General features: G+C 29.8%; 3 protein-coding genes across 3 annotated transcripts; 1 reads left to right on the top strand and 2 right to left on the bottom strand.

Annotated features, from left to right (window-relative positions):
- Nucleotides 1-493: 493 nt before the first annotated feature.
- Nucleotides 494-4,204, bottom strand: LOC123295176 (vacuolar protein sorting-associated protein 54). Its single transcript, XM_044876421.1, has 3 exons — nt 3,963-4,204; nt 1,313-3,719; nt 494-723 (listed from the first exon to the last, which is right to left on the bottom strand). The coding sequence occupies exons 1-3, from the start codon at nt 4,052-4,054 to the stop codon at nt 514-516; spliced, it is 2,709 nt and encodes a 902-aa protein (XP_044732356.1). The 5' UTR covers nt 4,055-4,204; the 3' UTR covers nt 494-513.
- Nucleotides 4,205-11,047: 6,843 nt separating this feature from the next.
- LOC123296473 (DAN domain family member 5-like) lies at nt 11,048-11,871 on the bottom strand. The gene has a single exon (XM_044877952.1). It carries the CDS (start codon nt 11,847-11,849, stop codon nt 11,112-11,114), a length of 738 nt encoding a protein of 245 aa, XP_044733887.1. The 5' UTR covers nt 11,850-11,871; the 3' UTR covers nt 11,048-11,111.
- A 7,843-nt stretch (nt 11,872-19,714) lies between these two features.
- LOC123296566 (fatty acid-binding protein, liver-type-like) lies at nt 19,715-21,169 on the top strand. The gene is made up of 4 exons (XM_044878091.1): nt 19,715-19,852; nt 20,675-20,832; nt 20,900-21,001; nt 21,084-21,169. Exons 1-4 carry the CDS (start codon nt 19,783-19,785, stop codon nt 21,138-21,140), a joined length of 387 nt encoding a protein of 128 aa, XP_044734026.1. The 5' UTR covers nt 19,715-19,782; the 3' UTR covers nt 21,141-21,169.
- The last annotated feature ends 728 nt before the right edge of the window (nt 21,170-21,897 follow it).

The following is a 21,897-nucleotide window of genomic DNA, read 5'->3' as shown; positions in this document are numbered from 1 at the left end:
TCACGACCTACCTTTTAAAATTTATTTATCTCTGATTTTGAAAATTTCTTGGAAAATAAAAAAGATAAAAACAGATTGCCAAATTTTATGAAATTGTCTTTAAGCCCATTCGAACTTAAGATCGTATAAAAATAATTTAAATAAGTTCGAGTTAATATTTTATTTTGAACATGAAAAACGCTAGAATTAGTTTTGAAAATCGGTCAAAATTAGAATTTATGTCAAAATCACTACATAGTTAGTTAATTTAGTAGCTTAACCAGAAATAGTTAAAACATTAACCGTCACAAAATATACCCAAGCTCCAAAAAATCGATCATTTTTACGTATATTAAGAATATCTTTGTCTTTGAAGTATAAAAAAAATTATTTCGTATACAGGTTCTGTTTAAGGTTATGTATTCACCAAAATTACTTGCTACTTTCTGGTTACGCTACCATATTTTTAAAAAATTTCTTTATATAGAAAATTGTATATATTGATCAAGGTATATAATATTATAAAAACTTTATTTATTTAATCCAGATATCATCTAGGGACTTGTCAGATATTTCCTTTTCCGGTAACACTTTTAACGTTCGTAATGTTTCTAAATAAAATGTTAATTCTGATGTAACTACACCATGTTGAGGTCCACCATTGTTTACAATATTCATTTTTACGATTTGTTCCCGAAGACATTCCTTAAATGTTGAATGAACTATGCTATAAATACTTTGTACCTAAAAAAAAATCAAATTTTATATTAAATTGTGAATTCTAAATACGAAATGATTCAAATGAAATGTCATGTTTTTTTTCATTTTTTCACATTTTATCAAAGGGTATTCTTTAAGAAAGTCACAAATTATCGAAGAAAACATTTTTTTATACGAAATAATAAATAAAGTGAGATTTGATAGTCAGACATTTAAATAAACCAAATTCATGGGATCAAAATTACCTAAATAAATGAATTTGTTAAACTTGTAAACAAAAATTTTTTTCACATTTTTCAGAACCCCTTAAAAAATCGAAAAAACTGATTTCACCCGAGTTGAACGCAAACTTGGTTCTAGACTAATTTGGACTCGCCGCAAACGATGTCATGAGTAAAATTAATAAGATTTATGGTTTTCGAGATACAGCACCCCCGCTGAACTAAAAATCAAAATCGTTATATTTGAAAGACTAAAATCATGAAACAAACATTTGACATTCAAACGAGCTCCATAAATTGAAAATCATGCTAATTTTTTGATATTATAGTCGCTTTAAATTGGAAAAACCTTGTTTACTTGCAATAGTTTAGTCATTTTGAAATATATTCACCTGATCTTGAGGTAAGATTTCGCCAACTGCTTCATGTAACTTAACAAATTGTTTGGATATATTTCGAAATGATTGTGACGGGACTGGTGGTCTGGCAGTCCAATCATTTAACAATGTACTGACCACACTGTTCACTATTGATAAAATTTTGGCTTTTAACTGTTGTATATGATGATTGACCCGTTCTTCCACAATATCTAAACCTAATTTTGTGATATCAGCCTTAAGATCTGCAAAATGTTGTTTTATATGTGGTAAAAACCATAAAACCAATTGCAATGCCCTCGATGCTAGCGCTAAATTGGTACTAGTAATTGTTTTCAAGCCAGCAGTTTGAAATGCACCTGCACCCAAAACCAGTTGACAAGTTTTAGAATTGAACATTTGTAATAAATCCGCTAAATTTTTCCCAACAGAAACAGCCATTGAAGGTAATTGTTGTGCACATGTGCAATATTCACCAATAAATCGTAATAACATTAATACTGTTCCGACGACCACAAACGATTCATCTCCAACTTTCAACGCTGACGCTGCTCCACTACTAAAATTAATCTCTTTATTAGAAACTGGAGATAAATCCGCACAAAAATTACGGGTTTTTAATTGTTCTAATAGAGCTTGGAATTCAGGAGGTACATCAGCGCTTCGCCAACGTTCGCTATCTAATAAAAGGGAAAGTTTTGATTTTCGTTGATTATGAAATTTATGTACATAACGACCGGCTTGTGATTTAAAAGCAACTTTTAAACCAGGACTTGAACGTCCACACACATCTTCACACAGCAAAGTAAATTCATCCACGCGATCCGATAATTCAATTATTTGAGTTGCATTCATTGCACAATTTTTATCAGTTTGTGATGAGATCAAACTTGCACATCTTTCATGACAATAATCACATATCGAAGTTAATAAACTATGTAATTTCACCTCAACTCTAGCATAGTCCTCAAGACTCAAAAACGAGTCAGATTCTTCATTTTTTATTCGCCCCGCACTCAAATCCGCTGTTTTTTTAATTACATCATGTACAGCTTTAACTCTTAAAATTAATTTACTCAGTGCATCCGTTGCTTGAAACAATAATTGAAGCCATTGTGAAGGTGACATTGATGGAGTAGTTTCCGCGGAACCAGTAAAACATAAATCCGCTACAGTTTCATTATCAGCTAAATTTTCAATTAATAATTGTTTTAAAATTGCTTGAGCTGCAGTAACAGCTTCGTGTTTATAAACTTCTAAAAAGTGTAAATTTACTTGGCGTAGCAAACCTGCTACAAGACTAGTTAATCGATCCGGATCTAAAATTTTAGAATCTGAAGTAAATGGACGATGTAAATCGGCTGCAGCATATCGTTCAAATTCTGTGTTTAACATTTTATCAATTAAGCGCGACATTTCATCAAGTTGTGATGGTAAATGACGTAAACTAGTGACACCGGCTAATTCTCTGGTTAAAACGTCTTGGGTTCCAACAATTAGCTCCAAAGCTGCAACATAGTCTGGCGCACTCAACAATAATTGTAAAGTTGGTTGAGTTTGTAAAACTGTTGCCATTAAACGTAATTTTCCTAAAAGATTCGAATAATTTGCTCTAGATCGTGCTAATGCTAAAATTTTTAAAGGATTTTTGGCAAAATTTTGATCCAATTGTTGTACTTTGCTACGTAAATTTTTAACTTCCACAGTAGCACAACTCATTTGTTCCATTATTGTATCGTGTGATGTCATCGCATGGAAAAAAGCTGAGCTTTTTTGTGATACTTGTTCCGCAATTTTCACTTCAACTATATCTAAATAATGACTTAGTTTCTCTTGCAATAATCGTCCACTTTGCTGTTCCCGTGAAGAAATATTCGTTTCATTACCCACACACGGAAACACAGCGTTAAATGTTCCTGCATCGTTCAATGGAAGGCTAGGTTTTAAAAATATAGCTGGAATGGTATTTATATCATTTTCTTTTAACTGCAATGACGATATTCGCGAGGCTATTTTAATGGATTCAGTATTTGAATGGCTTTGTGATATTCGGTGATGCTTTCGATATTTTCTGGATACTTTCCTTAAATATGATTCAAAATGACTATAATTTATATCAGGTAGATAGTAACTTTTTGCTATTTCAGCTCTTTCCACAAAACCATCACCCCATGTTTTTGTGAAAAAATTGTATTGTTTGCCACGTCCTGGATCGTTTAATACAGCAGGTAAATTTTGTGCTGCTGAATATACAGACCAATGTTCTGCACTCGACATTTTTGAGACGTGATGTCTATTAACATGACTTTCATAGTCTCTATCACTTACACCATCTAAAGGCAATGAGTTACAGACGCCGTTGTAACCGTATCGACAAACATATGATCCACCTTCTTTAGTACAATGTCTTTCACGTAAATGTCTACAAATGAAAATCATAAATATTTATTAAATAAATTTTATAACACAAAGCAAAATTCACTTTTGAATACCTGACAGTACAATATAATCAAATTAAGCAATGATTTGCATAATCAAAATGCAATTGAGCAGAAAATTTGATTTGTTCCAAAATACTGAACTAAGTTGTATTACATCAGTAAGTAAATATTTTTTAAGATTGCTTATTCTTATCAAAAGTACAATAAATCAAAAATTAGTTTACCTTGTAAATTCTTGGACAGTTTTAAAATGTTCCAAGGAACAGTAATGACATGACTGCCACGCCGATTCCTTGGATTTATTATTGTGTTCCATCTCATTTTATGATTCCAATATATTCAATACGAAAAATAATGAAATAATATACAAAATAAAATTACCAATAATTTTATTAAAGTATGGCAAGCATTTCTTTTAATTAATTAAACGTCTAATTAATCACCAAATTATCACTGTACTGACATATGCAATAACAAGGCTGCCAACATTGCCAACCAAGAACGTATGATGTTTCATGATTTGTGTAAACATTATATAAGAATAGTTTTAAAATTCAACTACAGATGGAAGCACTGTTCATTTAGATTCAACCGCGATTTTTAAAATGCCATAAGTTTGTGCCATAACAAATTGTTTAGTTTATCGATATTATTTTTTACTTTATTTATCTAAATAAATACGTTAGTGATTCTGAAAAACCTGCAATTACTTCTAATATATCTTAATGTTTTTAAGCTTTTATGAATTACTGGCTTCAAAATTCAAAAAGTAAGCTCCCAACCCGTTGATAATTTTTTAAGGCCAAGATCCAGAATGAATGATTTGATTTCTTATACAAACATAATCTGTAATTCTCATACTTTCCTTTGATGTTTTATTCCAATTAGAAATCATCCACTCAGACGTTATAATTAAGTCATATTTTGTATAAATTGAATTCTAATTATTTTAGTAATAGATTATCATCCAATTGAGTCAAAGAAAACAAGTGTTGATGATTGTTTCGGTCTTAAAAATCAAAAAAATTTCGTATTGTTTACAGTGTTAGATAAATGGAGTTGAAATAAATTTGAAAATCACGAATTTTACACAATTTGGCAACAGAATTTCGAGAATGTGCCGGAAATCTTATATGATGACGTAACATCTCGAAAACTGCTAATTCAATAATCAAATAAACAGCATTATTTAGTTTTTTTTCAATACGGTTATTTATAATTCTCGTTGGTTATTATTGTCAATAACATTTCGGTTTCATTCACATTATGCTAAATGTAAGTATTTCAGTAATACACATTGCCTACATTACTGCATAAATAGGAAATTACCTAATAATTATTTTTATCAATAAAATAAAATAAAATAAAAAATGATTTAATAATATAATTATTATGATTACGTTTATCACAAATACTTTTCAAGGTAATAAAAATAATAAAAAAAAGAAGTGATTTAATAATTAATAAATGTCATAAATTAATATTAAATTACATTTTAATTTATAGTATTTTTATTAAATAATAATATACTAAAATACAATAAATTTACATAAATATATTTTATAATGCACATTTATGTTTAGCGTCAGTCGTAGTATTTAACAATCATTTCGGGACGTTCTTTCTTGCGTTAAGGTCGTGCTTAACAACCAATTTCCTTTAAGAAAATTATCATAGCCAGGGAATCCTTTTCAGGGTGTCAGGCGACAATAGTCAACCTGTTTTGTTAAATATCGGAGAAAATTCGTTTTCATTATTTATTTTTTTAATCAACTATTTGATTATTTCGTTCGTCCATAATGAATAGGTCCCCTGAAAAAGATTTCATCGGCTATGCAAATTTTCGTAAAGAAAGAATTTTTTTATATAAAACCTTGAAAACCAGCTCTCAAATTTCCATTCATTCCAGTCATTTCTGTCAAATACTACGTCTGGCTCTAGACCTTATAATTACAATCAAATTTCAATTCAATTATAATAGATCACTATTTAAAGTCATAATTAATAAAGTTGTCACAAATTGTTGTTGCACAATTAATAAAACATGATGTATACGGTCCATTTATTTATTAATTAGATATTCTGAATAGGTAATTAATTGGATTAATAATGAATTAATTATACAATGTGTTTGATTTAATTAATTAATTTTTCCACATTTTTTCTTTTGACTAATTGTTTTCAAGCTACTGAAAATGTATATGTCGGGCATTTATTATGACTTTATTATATAATTTTCATGATTATCCGATCATAAATATTATTTACAAGATTTAAACAAGAGAAAACAAACAATTGACTGAGTTAATTGTCGAAATACCATGTATGGACAGTGTTGATTACTCTGTCTGATACTATAACTGATATAACCATAACATACATACTATACAATTTTGTGCTCTCACGGGTAAACAGTGATGTTTACGAAAAAATGTTGTTTAATATTTTATAAGGAACATTTTTTACATTTAAATTTTTGTTCTATCTCTAACGGTTTACAAGATAGGTCCTACGCAGCAAAGACCCAAATGACCTTATGACTCCTTAGAAAAATTCGAAAAAATCGTAAAAAATTGTTTGTTTCGGAATTTATTGAAACTCAGTTTATAAGGTAATTTTGACCCAAGAAATTCAAAAATCGAGTTTATTTGGCGATTGGCCGAGAAATTTTCTAGAAAAACGATATTTCGGATCGATTTCCGTTATTATCTCGAGAATTATTCGCCCAATCGTTAAATGAAACCGATTTTTGTATTTTTTGGGTCAAAATTACCTTATATATAGAGTTTTATCGAAATTGGAGACGATAAATTTGTATCGATTTTTTGCAATTTTTTCAAGGGGTACCCCTTAGAAAAATTCGAAAAAATCGTAAAAAATTATTTGTTTCGGAATTTATTGAAACTCAGTTTATAAGGTAATTTTGACCCAAGAAATTCAAAAATCGAGTTTATTTGGCGATTGGCCGAGAAATTTTCTAGAAAAACGATATTTCGGATCGATTTCCGGTATTATCTCGAGAATTATTCGCCCAATCGTTAAATGAAACCGATTTTTGTATTTTTTGGGTCAAAATTACCTTTTATACAGAGTTTTATCGAAATTGGAGACGATAAATTTGTATCGATTTTTTACAATTTTTTCAAGGGGTACCCCTTAGAAAAATTCGAAAAAATCGTAAAAAATTATTTGTTTCGGAATTTATTGAAACTCAGTTTATAAGGTAATTTTGACCCAAGAAATTCAAAAATCGAGTTTTTTTGGCGATTGAGATTAGCTTTCTCAATATTAGTCTGTTATTTTATTGGATAATTTCAAATCGATTGCATATCTTCTAAAACGCAACCAGATAAAATATTTAAAAAAGATAAATTATTTAATAAGGACAGTTTGTCAGTTATAACATTTTTCATTTACAATAAAAATGTTTGGCCTCTTTTTATCCAAGATTTTATTCCATAAGTCGTAATTGAATGCATATCAATCAGTATGCTTCAAACACACACCTAGATATACAATCAAACATTTAGATATTAATTTATGGAAATATTGGATTAATTTACATAAAATTGCAATTAAAATTAAAAACTAATAAACAAATAATAACCTGATTTATTCAATGCATATATGCATTGATAAAAAATCCCAATCGAGAGTTTACATCATGTGATCAAGATTTTTTTTAATAAATACTTAAGTAATTATTTAACACCAACCCTGTTTGAGGGCAGTGTGACATTTTAATAATCGACTCCAAAGACTAATTTTTTAATTGAATCCAATCTGAGATGGTTATTTGCAAATATTTTTTGGATTCTTTTAAACTTTAGTAATTGTCTTATTTAAACATTGCAAAAGCAATTTTCAAGGGATACATTACAGACACACAGAACGTTAATTGTTGAGCGACACATATTTAGCGATCTGATTGGCAAAATTCAACTGTGTTTCTATACTTTTATAATAAAACTTCTAAGTTGACGGTACGCACACTCGGTCAAAAAAACTACTCGCAGTTTTATAGTACTTTCAGTTCTATAATGTATGCTTAGTTGAGTCAGCTATGTTTTTCTTCCCTACTGAAACGGGGATTAGCTCAAAAAAGATCCTTAGCTCCGACCTATACGCCACATATATCAATTGTTGGGTTTACATTAAATAATAGTTCTAGTCCAGTTCAATAAATTTCATTCACTATAAAACTGAAAATGTTTGTCTAATAGCGTCTTGACTACTTACTTTGACTGTAACTTAAAGCGAATTTTAAAAAGACCAGTATTTAAGATATCAAAAAATTCAAATTGTTATCTACTGAAATAAACGCTAAAAAAATTTATTGTACTAGATTAAAATAATTGTTGTTTGAATAATCGCATAAATTGATTTGAGAAGTTCCTTGATTGGAGTCTGCCGTTTATTATCCGATGAAACATAAATGAAATTTAAAATTTTTCTTTCTGCCTTGGAAACTAATGTGACTTTACTTTAATAACTAATAAGACTTTAAAGCGACCCTGTTTAAGATAGTTCAATCGTTATAGTCAAGTCTATAAAAACATGCTCTTATATTCATTCATTCGTACACTATTTGTGACAACTGAGACATTGTATCTACACAGTATACATATACATACATGGCTGCATATTTATAAATTGTTTTTAAAAATACTTTTTCAAAAAAATTCGTCATAAATTAATGTTTCAATAATTATAACAAAAATAATATTATGACGAAAAGAATGGTAAGAACCGTTTACGAGTTACCACTTTTTTTTTACTCGGTATACTTCCAGCATGTTAGTTATGTACATTCTTATTGTTAATATTTCATTCCACGGAGGTGAAAAAACAATTTCCTTTTTTTCTTATTAAAATACTTTTATTTATCTTATATTTCAGTTTTATTAAATTCCTAAGCCATTTCACGAGTGAACTACCTTAAGAAAGATATATCTAAACATCGACATATTAGTAATTATAAAAAAAATTATTTACTAATAATAAAATATACTTTATTTTATTTGTACATACATTAGCGAGTGGGTCAGTAATCTTTTTTTTTATTTAATTTTTACAAAACATTCGTAAAGTGTAATGGTTGGTATGTGGTGTATAAATAACCTACTCAAAAATACTTTGAAATATAAAATTAATTTGAATCAGTTATATGTAGCATTAAAATGGCTCGTTTTGTTTTTTTTATTTTATTTTACTAAAAGTAACAGGCGTTTATATTATTATAATATGGCTAAGAGGGTCAATTATATTCCAATTTACAAATAACAAATCAAATCAATGTAATTTTCAATGTAAAATTATAATTTTAAATATTTATATTTTTCAAAATATTGATCTAAATATTTAAATCCCGCAGTTACAGGTAGAAACAACTCTGGGTGAAGTAGTATGATAATACTATTCGTATTAACGATTCGCAATCATAGATGTCTGCATGATAGTTAGTGACTATAAACACAGGTGTTTGTATCTTAATGGTTGTATTATTTAAAATTTTCAATTGGGGGGGGGGGCATCCATAAAGCATCTAGCTCAGTGAAGAGAGTGGGAGGATTTGTTTAGAAGCTACGCTGAGCTACGACGATTGGAGGATGGCAACGAAGTCCAGCTACGTAATTTCCTTGATAATTTTTTTTTGGCACAATGAAAATAATTTGCAGTTTAATCAAATATAGGATGCTTTTATCTTTAATTTGTAATGCAAGTGTTTAATATAAAATATAAAATGCCTTCTTGACTTAATAATAAAAAACACTACGTTCCTTCCGAGGATTATAGTAAATGTTGCGGTATGCTACATTGAGGGGGAGAATGGTTCCAAAGAGACTGGTATTGAGTCACGTAATTTATGGACGCTCCCTTGCGCTATCTTAATCTTTTATAAATTAGGCCAATATTTTTAGTTTTATATGGAAAGTTTAGAGAAATTTTAAAGAATTAGTATTCTAATACACTGTATATAAGAGAAACTTGATTTATAAACTAACGTAACCATTTGAAAATTTAGATCTTAAGAAAACATCTTCGAAGCCTTCACCAACGAAAACATCTTCGAAGCCTTCACCAACGAATATATGTTCGTTGGTGAAGAATATATATTTATTTAGAATAATCAGGACTAATAATAATCAGGAATATAAGTTGTTTCAATCAAATTACTGTTTGTGAAGTCACAACGAGATGAGAAAGTTCTTTCAATTTTGAATTTCGAGGAGCAAGAAAATGATTAAATATTAAATCGAAATCGATTGTTACTCTAGTCGAGAAACAGTTAAAGGTCGTAAATTCTAGAACTTTCTATCAATTTTCGAAAAGAGTTAACAAGCAGGCCCGGATTTAGAAATTTTCTGCCCTTAGGTAGTTGCGGAAATTGCCACCCCTCCCCTCAAAAATATTTTTAGAAAAAAAAAAAGTGCACTATGTATTTTATCGTTAAAAAAATTAAAAAAAGGAAAACTAATAGATAGTCTAGTTAATAGCCTAAATCAACCGATCTTTACTCGTTGCCTATTTTTCACAATATCTTTTCGCCATTTTTATGTCATTACCGTATTCCTTGAGTAATAAACCATAGATTGTTAACAGTGCGCCTGCATGCATGGTAAATCCTGAGAATTGTTGTTTCATATAAGCTCATTTGTCAATGTTTTGGCTTTTTCATATTTTTCTGATCGATTATTCGGATGACAAGCCTGGGGGGCAGTAATTTTCAGCGTTTTATCGGAAAATATTTTATAAAATCCATAAAAAAATAACTTTGCTCTGAGAAACTGTTTCTTCGTTTCCTCTTGTGCGAGATTTTGTCTTTTGAATTTCTAACAGAAAAACTGCGAATATTTGGCAATACAGATATTAATGGTTCCAAATGATTAGAGCGACCAAAAAACAGTTAGTTGAACTGAAACTATTTTCATTTTAGATTTTTTTAGATGATTTTGTTAACCATATTGACACACCCTGTTTAAATGAATATTAAAGCATTCAATAATAATTTGTAAATGGAATGAAAATTATTTAAAGTAGGTACATAATTTGTTTGTTTGTTTGTTTGTAGGTATTTACAGTTATTTAGTGAACCAAAAAGCCTCTATAACTATCATCTATTTGGTATCACATTTACAATAAAAACTATTTTATTTAAATTAATTTATATTCGCCTTGATGAGATCATATTAAATTCCTTCAAGGAATTCCTTTTCAAAATTAAATTCCGCAAACCGAAATTTCTACATTTATCATCTTTTTATTCCGACAAAACACAACATTGTTATCGGTATAATATGACGATCAGTTTAGAACAATCCAACAATCTGATGAACGGACACACCCCAAAATATTTCTCTCCTTCCATTTTTTTAAAGTGATTCTGCCGTACATTTACATTGTTTTATACGCTGGATACGTTTCTTCCGTAATTGAGGTATTTTTGTTGGACATCGCAGCGTGATTGTAATCCATGTAAATTTTTTGGGTCGACAAAATTCACACGATTTAAAAGCGGCACCATTTAAGTCATCATCTTCGGATTCATCTAAATTATGGCCGAAATGTTTTGGACGTCGTTTTTTTGGACTTTTTGGTATGTAAAAACTATTGCATTGTCCATAACAAAATCGATTAATTATTGTTCGGGTTAAACAACCTTCTTCACGGATTTTTTGCACCAAGGGTTCAGTTTTACACCAATCTTTTTTTAAATATTCTTTTTTTGTTACCAATAATGCACTTCGGCTGGATTTTAATAATTTAATACCTTCATATCCAGTTAAATCAGATAGAAGTTCCGTTTTGGGAAAACCAGACGTGTTACTGTTTTTACGTAGTAGCATGTTTACATCAATGCGGGTACGTTTGGATGAATCCACAGGTTGATGGGATATTTCCGAAGATAAATGATTATCATTATCCGAAGCTGAACCGTACATATTTGGGGTGTAATTATCATCTAAATTATTTAATTCTAAATATCGTTTTTCTTCTCTACTCGCGTTTTGTCTTCGTTCCGCTAATAACATTTCCACTTTTTTGGTGTTAATTATATCCAATATGGATGGCGATGATGATTCATCATCGTCATCATCGTCTGACGACATTCGATTACGACAATTTATTGGAGTGATAATTATTACACCAATAATGATTGCCGTATATGGGAACATCTGAAAACAAAATAAATTAGCATTAATATGTATAATTGAGAAATTAAATTAAAGAAACATTTAAAGTGGAGAGGAAAAATGTATTAATAATTAATGTTGTTTTACACTAGGAAATATATTTTATGGAACTTTATTATTTAATTTTTCAAATGACAAAATCATTAATGATATAGCGACCGGGAATAGCTCGAGGTACTCCCAAAAATTTGTGCCTAGGGATAATTTGAATTGTAGGATACCTACAAATGTGATTTTGCGTGTTAAAAAGTATTAGAAATCGCACATAATTGAGAAACGTTTCAAAAATAATATATAATTAAAATGAGAAATGCTCGAAAGGCTCGAATTTGTGATAGTTGTGTGAAAAATTCTTAGTGACTAAAGACATTGCTCGTACAAAGTTAAATAAAGCAAACATAGGATAGTGTTCATGAATTTTCTTCATGACGATTAAAGATTAAAAAAAAACAAAATGTGAAATTTTTACAACAAATCTTTATTAAATTCATTTGATAGCACATTTATGTCACACAGGCTCAATTAGTTCCCTTGAAACGTTGTTTTCGAAGTTGGATATCCATAAAATTCTTGAATATATTTATTTTCTACGGTCAATAGTGTGCTAGTCTTTCTTTTTAGCCTTTCTAAACACAAGAGATAGTAATAATTTGAATTATGTACATCCTCTTGTACCTATGTATTTTTGTTGAAAGAGAGATCTTTGGTTTGCAATAGTCGTTAAAGGGGTTTACGAATAGCAGACTTTCTTTCATTTCTTGAATAGGTTTGTTGACTTAATTTTTTTTTATCACTTCTGGTGAAGAATTCTCACTGCACGGGTAGAAAAATGAAGTTGGTTAATTAAACAAAGAGGACGATAGGTTAGTGACGTCATTGTCCGATATCACCATAGAGATATACGTATAAAATACATACAAAACTTTGCTAAAAGGAAATGGGCAACAATCTTTGAATGCTTGTAACTTCTTCACTTTTTAGTGAATTTTATTTCACTTTCAAAGTTTGCCATAATATCAAGTCTAGTTTCAGTCTAGTTTTTGATGGAAAAAGGACAATTTATTGAACCAAAACGGAAGGTATAAGGTGATAAAGCAGATTTAGAATGACTGTATTGACCAATGACTTCAGAAAGACTTTGACCTTAGAGCAGAAGATAACTCACTAGAAAGAGGTCGTACCAAAGCCTAAACCTCAAACCCAACTCTTACATCACAGGAAGAAGAAAAAGTGAAGGAGTTCAAAGCTCTCAAAGTTGCCTGCATCTGGCATCGTTCATAGTACTGTATTTATGTTTTTAAATTAAAGTGAAAGTAAGTATATTCCTATGTAAACTTGTTGACTGTTCCAATTTATTGGAACTACTTCATTCCAATTACTGACTATAATCAATGTATAAGCTAACAATGTTCAAAGTAAGGTTAATGAGCAACAAATAAATTTTATAAGTTTGAAAATAATATTCTAATGGGATTTAGGAAAAATAGACCCGGAAAAAAGTCCGAAAAAAATTTCCCTTTCATGTCGTCGTTATAACCGATTTTCACTGTAGTCACATTGACAAGTAGCTAATCGTATTCAATATCAATAATCATTTTATTTGTTATTGAATTTCAAAATCTGTCAATTGCAATGACTATTTACTTGCTTTAATTTATGTCTACTTTACGACTTTGCACATTTAAATTTTAATTGCCAATTAATTTCATCCGGTAAAATTAACCGTTAACTAAATAGGCATTTACTGACTTTAAAACTTCATAATTTATGTTCAAATATTGAATAGAAGAAGTAATCTTTTGAGAAGATTGACATAAAATACATAAATTAATGCACAAAGACCTATTTTGATATTGGCTGATATATTGATATTTATTGTCACGTACTAAATAATAATATACGTTAAGTGTAGTACGTAGGGTGAGGTATTGTACCTTGAGACGCTTAAATATTCAATTCCATGGACAATACACAGTAAAAAAATAGTAGTTTCTAGAAAGGAAGTGGCTATCCGCACAATACCGTCTACGGTCTAGACCGTCCACGGTATACCGTAACGGTCTATTTAGACGCGGTATGAAATTATTTTTGCCCTTTTATACCGTGGGGCCCTTATACCGTGCACGGTATACTTTTTCACGGTATACTCTTTATGCCGTCGAGTCCTTATACCGTGTGCGGTATAGTCTCGTCCACGGTATACACAATATAGATTGGAAGGCTTATTTGAAGCAAATGAAATATACCGTGTGCGGTATACTCTTGTCCACGGTATACATTATACAGATGGGAAAGCGTATTCTACAGAAATGTAACATACCGTGTGCGGTATACTCTCGTCCACGGTATACACAATACAGATGGGAAAGCGTATTCTACAGAGATTTTTTGCCGTGCGAGGTTTTTAACCGCACACGGTAAGCTATAACACACGGTATGCGTTTATACAGAGATTTTCAAGCCGTGCGAGGTTTTTAACCGCACACGGTATGTCATAATAGACTGTATACGTCTAGATAGAACTTGTAAGACTTGAAATTGCTTTATACTGCACGGAGTGAGGTATATCTCACGGTACATCTATATATTTAACTTGTGGAGCCTTGTATGCTTTTATACTAATTAATTTGAATAAAGTAAGTAAGGAGCTTCGAATTGATAATAAAAATTGAATAGTGCTCCACTTCACAAGTCATAGTAAAATACTGTGACTTGTGCTCCACTCCACAAGTCATAGTAAAATACTGTGACTTGTGCTCCACTCCACAAGTCATAGTAAAATACTGTGACTTGTATCAGTTGTACATTATGTTGTACTTTATTCATCTACGAGGATGTAGTTTTTTTTGTGGAAGATTATTCAATTTTTATTATCAATTCGAAGCTCCTTACTTACTTTATTCAAATTAATTAGTATAAAAGCATACAAGACTCCACAAGTAAAAAATATCTTACCGGTTCTCCATTACCGGTCTTATGGAGGTGATTAACGAAAATTAAATTGTAGTCCTTGGTTCATTATGGTCTTGTATTAAGGATCATCATTTACTAAAATATAAATAAATATAGTCTTTATCGATAATTGTTTGAATTAGTAAAATTAAAAGTTTTAGGGGGGACTATTTCTACTTTTATAAATGCTTTAAAAATTATATACATGTAAATTGTCAACCTAGGTATGACACTTTCCTCTCTAGCAAAATAAAGAGAAGTGGTTTTACAATGTTTTTGAATGGACTTTATGAATGAATGTGTGGGTATGAGAGTGTAGTACATATTTATAAAATGTTTTGTCCGTCTGTACAAACAAACATACATACGTACGTATTTTTTTACACCTTCATCAAAAGACTGCACACATATCCATAATTGTTGCAGACGCGTAGTCAATATTTTGCGTTGCATATTTTATAAAATATGCAATAAATAACTTCGATTGCTTCACAATAATAAACCCAGAATGTAGAATGAATAAAGCCTTTGTACTGTATTTGATACTTTTTGTTCGTTTACTAAGTCAAAGTATGTCTGGCAATAACTTTGGTAGATCGTGGGTTTCCTTTTGATGGGTCTACCAAACTTTTCTCGACTTTTCTCGACTTTTTTCGAAAGCGCATATTTAAATTAGCGGTCTGAAAAAACGCAGCAAGGAATGTTTCGGGCCCTATGACCACTTAGTATTAAACAATATTATTATTATTAAACAATAAAATATTTTGTCCGACAGAATACTGCACCGATGAGCTTGTCTACGACCTCGAACATGCCGTACGAAGTATTTTTGCCTTTTAGTACATACATAGTTAATTTTTGCTGAATTCTTATTAATGTTATTAAGTGGTCAAGAAGTGTTCGAAAAATTACCTGCTGCGTTTTTTCAGATCGATAGCTTAAATATGGTCGTCATCGTGCTCATTTGAGAACACAGTGCTTTCGAAAAAAGTCGTACAGAGAAGTTTGGTAGACTCGCCAAAAGGAAGCCACTTACGAAATTTTTAATATGTATTCATCACTTTACAAAGCACCCCTTTTTGTCTCACGGTATTTGGTTTTCGAATACTGTGATAATGATTGTAAATGAAAATAAATTATTCCTGAAACATAAAACTATATTACCTGAAAAATGGGTCACTATGGTTATCCTCTACGTTCTATTTCGTTACTAAGTACTTAAGAAGCTATTTTAGAGAGTTTTACCTTAGGAGAAAATTTTCGAAACAAATATTACCCGACTTCGACTTTAGAATGAATATAATTCCCAACGGTTTCACCAACATAGATTTAATTTCGTAAAAAGAGATATGAAGAAAATATAATAGTATTTCGAGATCCAAGTTCATTTAGAAGTAATCGATAATATTTACAAAAGATGTGTAAACGGCTGGCTAATTATTGATAAATGAAACTTTGGTATCGCTTTCAATTTTACACGTATATTGGATATTGAAATAACTTTAATTAAATTATTAGTTATTTACTTAGCAAACTAATACGCAATTGTGGATAAATTAGTATAAAATATCCATTGTTATTCCTACTTCTATAATAAAATAAGCTCTTAAATATAAAATTTGTTACACTTATTTTAAACTATGTAGGATGTGATTATTAAAAAAAAAAAAAAAGAGTTGTTCATCCTTATTGAACAATTTTTTTTCAGTATTATTATGGAAAATTTATAATTTAGCATTAAAAACTACATTTTTCTATAAAAATTCTGCAAATGCATATTACAAAAAGTATATTTTACAAACCGTATAGGTATTTTACATAATTTGCATTTGTTGGTAAATATTGCATATAATAACGTTATGGGAGGCTATTGCACCTTGGATCGAAAATTATATTTAAATATTTGTATACCATATATATATGAAATATATCAAGATATACTAAGTTTATTATACCATGTATATATGAAATATATCAAGGTATGTTAAGTTCAGCCTCAAGTTTGTAACGCTTAAAAATATTTATGCTACAAACAAAATATTGGTATAGGTTTTCATAAAATGACCAAATTAGTCCATTTCCGTCAGTCTGTCGTATGTCCGTCTGACATCAAGATACCTCAAAAATGTCAAAACCTCAAAAAATATCAAGCTGAAATTTTTATAGAGTGCCTAGGACGTAACAAGTGAGGTCGAGTTCGTAAATGAGCAACTTAGGTCAATTGAGTCTAGGGTCCGTAGGACCCATCTTGCAAATCGTTAGAGATAGAACAAAAATTTAAATGTAAAAAATGTTTCTAATAAAAATAAAAACAACTTTTGTTTGTAAACATCACTGTTTACCCACGAGGAAGCAAATTACGTGCAAATTATATAGTATGTATTATATGGGAATATCAGTCATAAGTGTATGACATATATGTGCGCCTATCGAAGAATGGCCATCTTTCGTTACAGACATGACATTAAAAACAAACGATTGATTAATCAATAGTATCTATACATGGTATTTTAACAATTAACTCAGTCAATTGTTGTTTTCACTTGTTGAAAGAAAGTTTTCAAAATATAACATTTTGGGCATGTTTTCTCCTAATATTAATTCAAGAACTTTTGATTTTTTGCATCTCTTTTCTACGAAATTTGTTGTTGTTTGCTATTTTTAGCCTCAGATATAGGGAAATCACGGCTTACGGTAACAACGGGAGCAGAATCCCGCACTGGTCAAGCTAGTACAATAGTAATATGATTTGAAATATAACATTCAACTTGAAACTACAGAAGAAGAAAAATATATAATTTTTGCATTAATAAATTTTATTTCTATTTTAGAATTTATTTTTTTTCGAATGTTTTTTAAAATCTGAGGATAGTGAAGCCAAGTGGCATTTTATATTTGTGAGAAATTAAATATGAAAGTTCGTAATAATTTTTGTTTGAAACATTATTTTGTAACCCGAATAGTTTAGACAGTAATTGATAGAAAAAAATCTAGCTTTTTATGCGTTTGTTCATTCAATTTGAACTAGAATGATAGAAAACCGAACCACTTTTACTGGATTTTTGGAAGATTTTTTTTACAAAGAGTAGAAGCTAGATTTCGCAAATATATAAAATAATAATTTTGATACGAAAAAACTATTTTGGGTAAAACTTTTCAGTCCGTTTTTGTCTAAACTGTACGGTTTGCTGAAAAATGTTTCGAACAAAAAATATTACTTTTTTAATCAATTACAACTTTATAATTTAAAGTGTTCATCTATCGATTATAATCTTATTTTTCGAGTTTTAAGCATATCTATGTCAACTTAAAAAAGACAGCCTGTATATAGAGTATTTGTCTTACACAGTTTTGCTTAAATACATAGATTCCAATGTTGTTTTATCAGTGTCCCGATAATCGAGATTACTGTGTATCATATTTTAAGGCTTTGCCACCCCACATTTTTGACGCTCCGGTGGTTTTTCCATTTCCATCAAAGCCCTCCAGTATCTACCGTTGTACCATCAAGGTACAACACTGTACCCTACTAATATTATTTACATGTTTATATTTTTTTATGTAATAACATCAAATTATAATAATAGTAATAATAAAATAGGCGAATATTATATATTTTCAAGTCAATACGAATTATAAGTTTGCATATGTTTTTATAATATGGGCGTTTCTTAATAATAAAGAAAAATAACAAAAAATTTTGTTTAATAAAACCTCCAAATAGATGTGTTACATAGATAATTAATGATTGAGTATAACATTGAATGATCTTTTTATTTTACCTCTATGTTCAGATCAGATGGTTCCAGAAACGTTCTAAGACTAAGTTCTATAAATTCAACAATCTAACTTTGTCAACCAACTAGAGACATTTATAGGTACACTGGAAAAGAGGACTAGTTGCAAGAAAATATGTTCTAAACACGGTAGAAAGTAAAAATTTTTTGTAAATTCTAATTCTTATTAATTCTTATTAGGAATTATTCACTTGTTATAAGAACATTCAGAATTAAGACAGTCAAGAAAACGCGTGTACTACAATCCAGTAATTTGAGTCAATCAACTCACGATCTCATGATCTATGGAACTACATAATCTATGAAATGGAAGACATGGAGCCAAACAAATTAGCAGAAGATTTGAAACAGAAACACGTCGTGTGGAGATCATCCAGGAATAGCAGCAGAGATATAGTCTGCATAATCACAGGGATAATCCCAGGAAACCATTCCCGTTGCCGGAGGAAATCAATAACGTTGTCCAATTAGTCCAACTGGAAGGAGAACCATATTGCAGCGGATCCAGTGTAGAAAAAGAGATGGTATTTCATCAAGCGATAAGTAATGCTAGATCCTGTAGAACTGACAATTCAAGGGATAAGGTTTTTTGGAAAGTTGTGTTTCAAACCAGAGACAGTATGTGACATATTTTCAATTATTTTGTAAACTTGTTGACATCAATTTTAATTAGATATGACATCAGATATTGACACCAATGTTAAAAATTTACACCAAAATAGGGATCACGACACACGACGTCTAGCATTTCGGATCTATATTTAAGTAAGATTTAATGTTCGTGTATGTGTTGTTAAATTTTAAGGATTACTATCAATAATTGTAAATGTAAGTAATCTAGTGCGAATAGGAAAATGACGTAATTATTTGTTTAATTTTTGTTTAATCTTATTATTTGAAGATTTTTTTAATGACATAATTCTGAATAACTACCAGGTAAAAAGTAAAATTAGTAATTAAGTAATTGAAGATTATAAATTTATCAGCTTTCATTTCGGAAAAAACTAGGTATATATAAAAAAATTAATTTACAGTAACAATACAACCTTTGTTATTGCTAAAAACAACTGGTGTCTTAAAGTTATTCATAAACTTTTAAAATGACCGGCTTAAATGGAAAATATGAAATTATTAAAGACGAAAATGTCATGGAATATTACAAAGCTGTTGGTGAGTAAAATTTTTCATTTATTTGAAAAACTAGTGATTTCCACAGTTGAAGACTTTTTAAAAAAAATACAATAACAAAGTTGAAAGAACCCAAAAATTTATGGCAAACGGCTCTAGTTTTCCAAAATTTAGAAAATTTTTCAAAGTATTAGAAAACTTTTTCTGTCGTTCTTTTCAAAAATCTTTGTTAAGGATCACTAGTTTGAGTTACCTATAAATCTCGCTATATCTTTTATGGTTTTGGAGAAAATGGACACCAAAATTTTGCCTTAATTTGCTGCCATGTGGAAAACAATGATGATTACGAAAAAATATTTCAAACTAAAGTTGTTTATTTTTTTTATAAGAGACATTTTTTAACGTTTAATCTTTTGTTATATCCCTAACGGTTTACAACATCCGGCCAACGGACCGAGATCCCAATTTAACTATGTTGTTCATTTACGAACTCAAACTGACTTTTTACGTCTTGAGCATGAATAAAAATTTCAGCTTGAAATCTCTTTTCGTTTTTGACTAATCGTGATCACAGGCGAACTGACGGGCAAGCGGAAATGGGCTAATAAGGTGATTTTATGAACTCCTATACCAAAATTTTGTTCGTATCATAAATATTTCTAAGCAATCCAAACTTGGGACTAAAATTAGTATACCTTGATCACAGGGTGTAAAAATAATTATAATTTTTAGGTTAAAAATACAATGTGTTTTGATAAAAATGTACAAAAATGCTTGTTTCTCCAATAATTATCAAAAATCAAGAATCTAACTTTCTTCTCAATAAACCAACAACATTTAAGTTTTGTAATATTTTTTGTGTAGGCATACCTGATGCATTCATTGATAAAGTCGGAACATCACCACCATCTTTAGAAATTACTATTAGTGGTAATTCTGTAAATATAAAAGATATCAAAGATACTACTGTTGAACTTGGTAAGGAATTCGAAGATAAAACACCAATGGGAGGTGTAGCCAAGGTAAGTTTTATTAAAATTGTAAAAGTTTCAACTGAACTTGCAAAACTTTTTTTTCCTTCTTTCTTAGTGTGTTGCTACTTTGGAAGGAAACAAATTAACAATTACTAGGATACATGATGGCAAAAAAGGTGGACACTCATACGAACAAAACGATGAAGGAATTGTAGTCGTAAGTTTCTAATATTAATTAGTCAAATGTTATTAATTAGTCAAGTGTTATTAATTTTACTTTTCTACTTTTGTTGTTTTAGACCCTAACATTTGAAGGAAGCCCAGTCATTTGCAAAAGATACTACAAAAGAGTTTAAATTTCTTATAAAGTCTAACTTAAAAATATTATGACAATTTTTATAAATATGTTTAAATAAATAAGTTAATTCAAAATCGATGTTTGATTATTGATTTCCTCTTTAGGGATTTTGTGGTCCAAAAGTTACCGGCTATGAACTATCTGATAAAATTAACTTTTTTTTTAATCAAAGCTTTTGATATTCTTTTAACGATACAAGGTTATATAAGCTTTGATAAAGTTGCTCCGTAACGGTGTTACGTGGATCCGCATAATATCTAGACAAGTGTGTGAAAAACACCGATTTGACGTCGTGTATATATAGTATGGTACAGCCAGTGGGTCTACAAATTTTCGATCTATTCTTGGCCTTCGCACTGACTGTGCTATATGATGAAAAAATCCATTCAACCATCTTGAATGAACAGAAAACATTTTTACCATTAGGTATTTTCTGTTTTCTCAAATATAGTTAGCTTAGGAAAGTTTCACCGAAATTTGCCTTTATGAGGAATACTAGATTTGCCTTTATGAGGGTTGGTGCCTTTTAAATGAACTTCGGTGTTACTAAGGAAGGTTTTCTTTAATCAGACGACATGGAAATGGCATTTTTCTCCACATAGAGGTTATGATGTGGTGTTATAGACTTTTTTTGACAGAAAATCCAGGAAAAAGTAGGTTTATTCCATATTTGTTCAATTATATAAAAAGGCTGTGCATATATTATGATGTTATGCGTGCTAAAAAATATATAAGTTCAAAAAATTTTTTCATCC

The sequence above is a fragment of the Chrysoperla carnea genome, chromosome 3, assembly GCF_905475395.1.
Source record: "Chrysoperla carnea chromosome 3, inChrCarn1.1, whole genome shotgun sequence".
Taxonomy (NCBI): Eukaryota; Metazoa; Arthropoda; class Insecta; order Neuroptera; family Chrysopidae; genus Chrysoperla; species Chrysoperla carnea.
The sequence above is the reverse complement of the archived record's forward strand: the minus strand, read 5'-3'. Positions and strand labels throughout refer to the sequence as shown.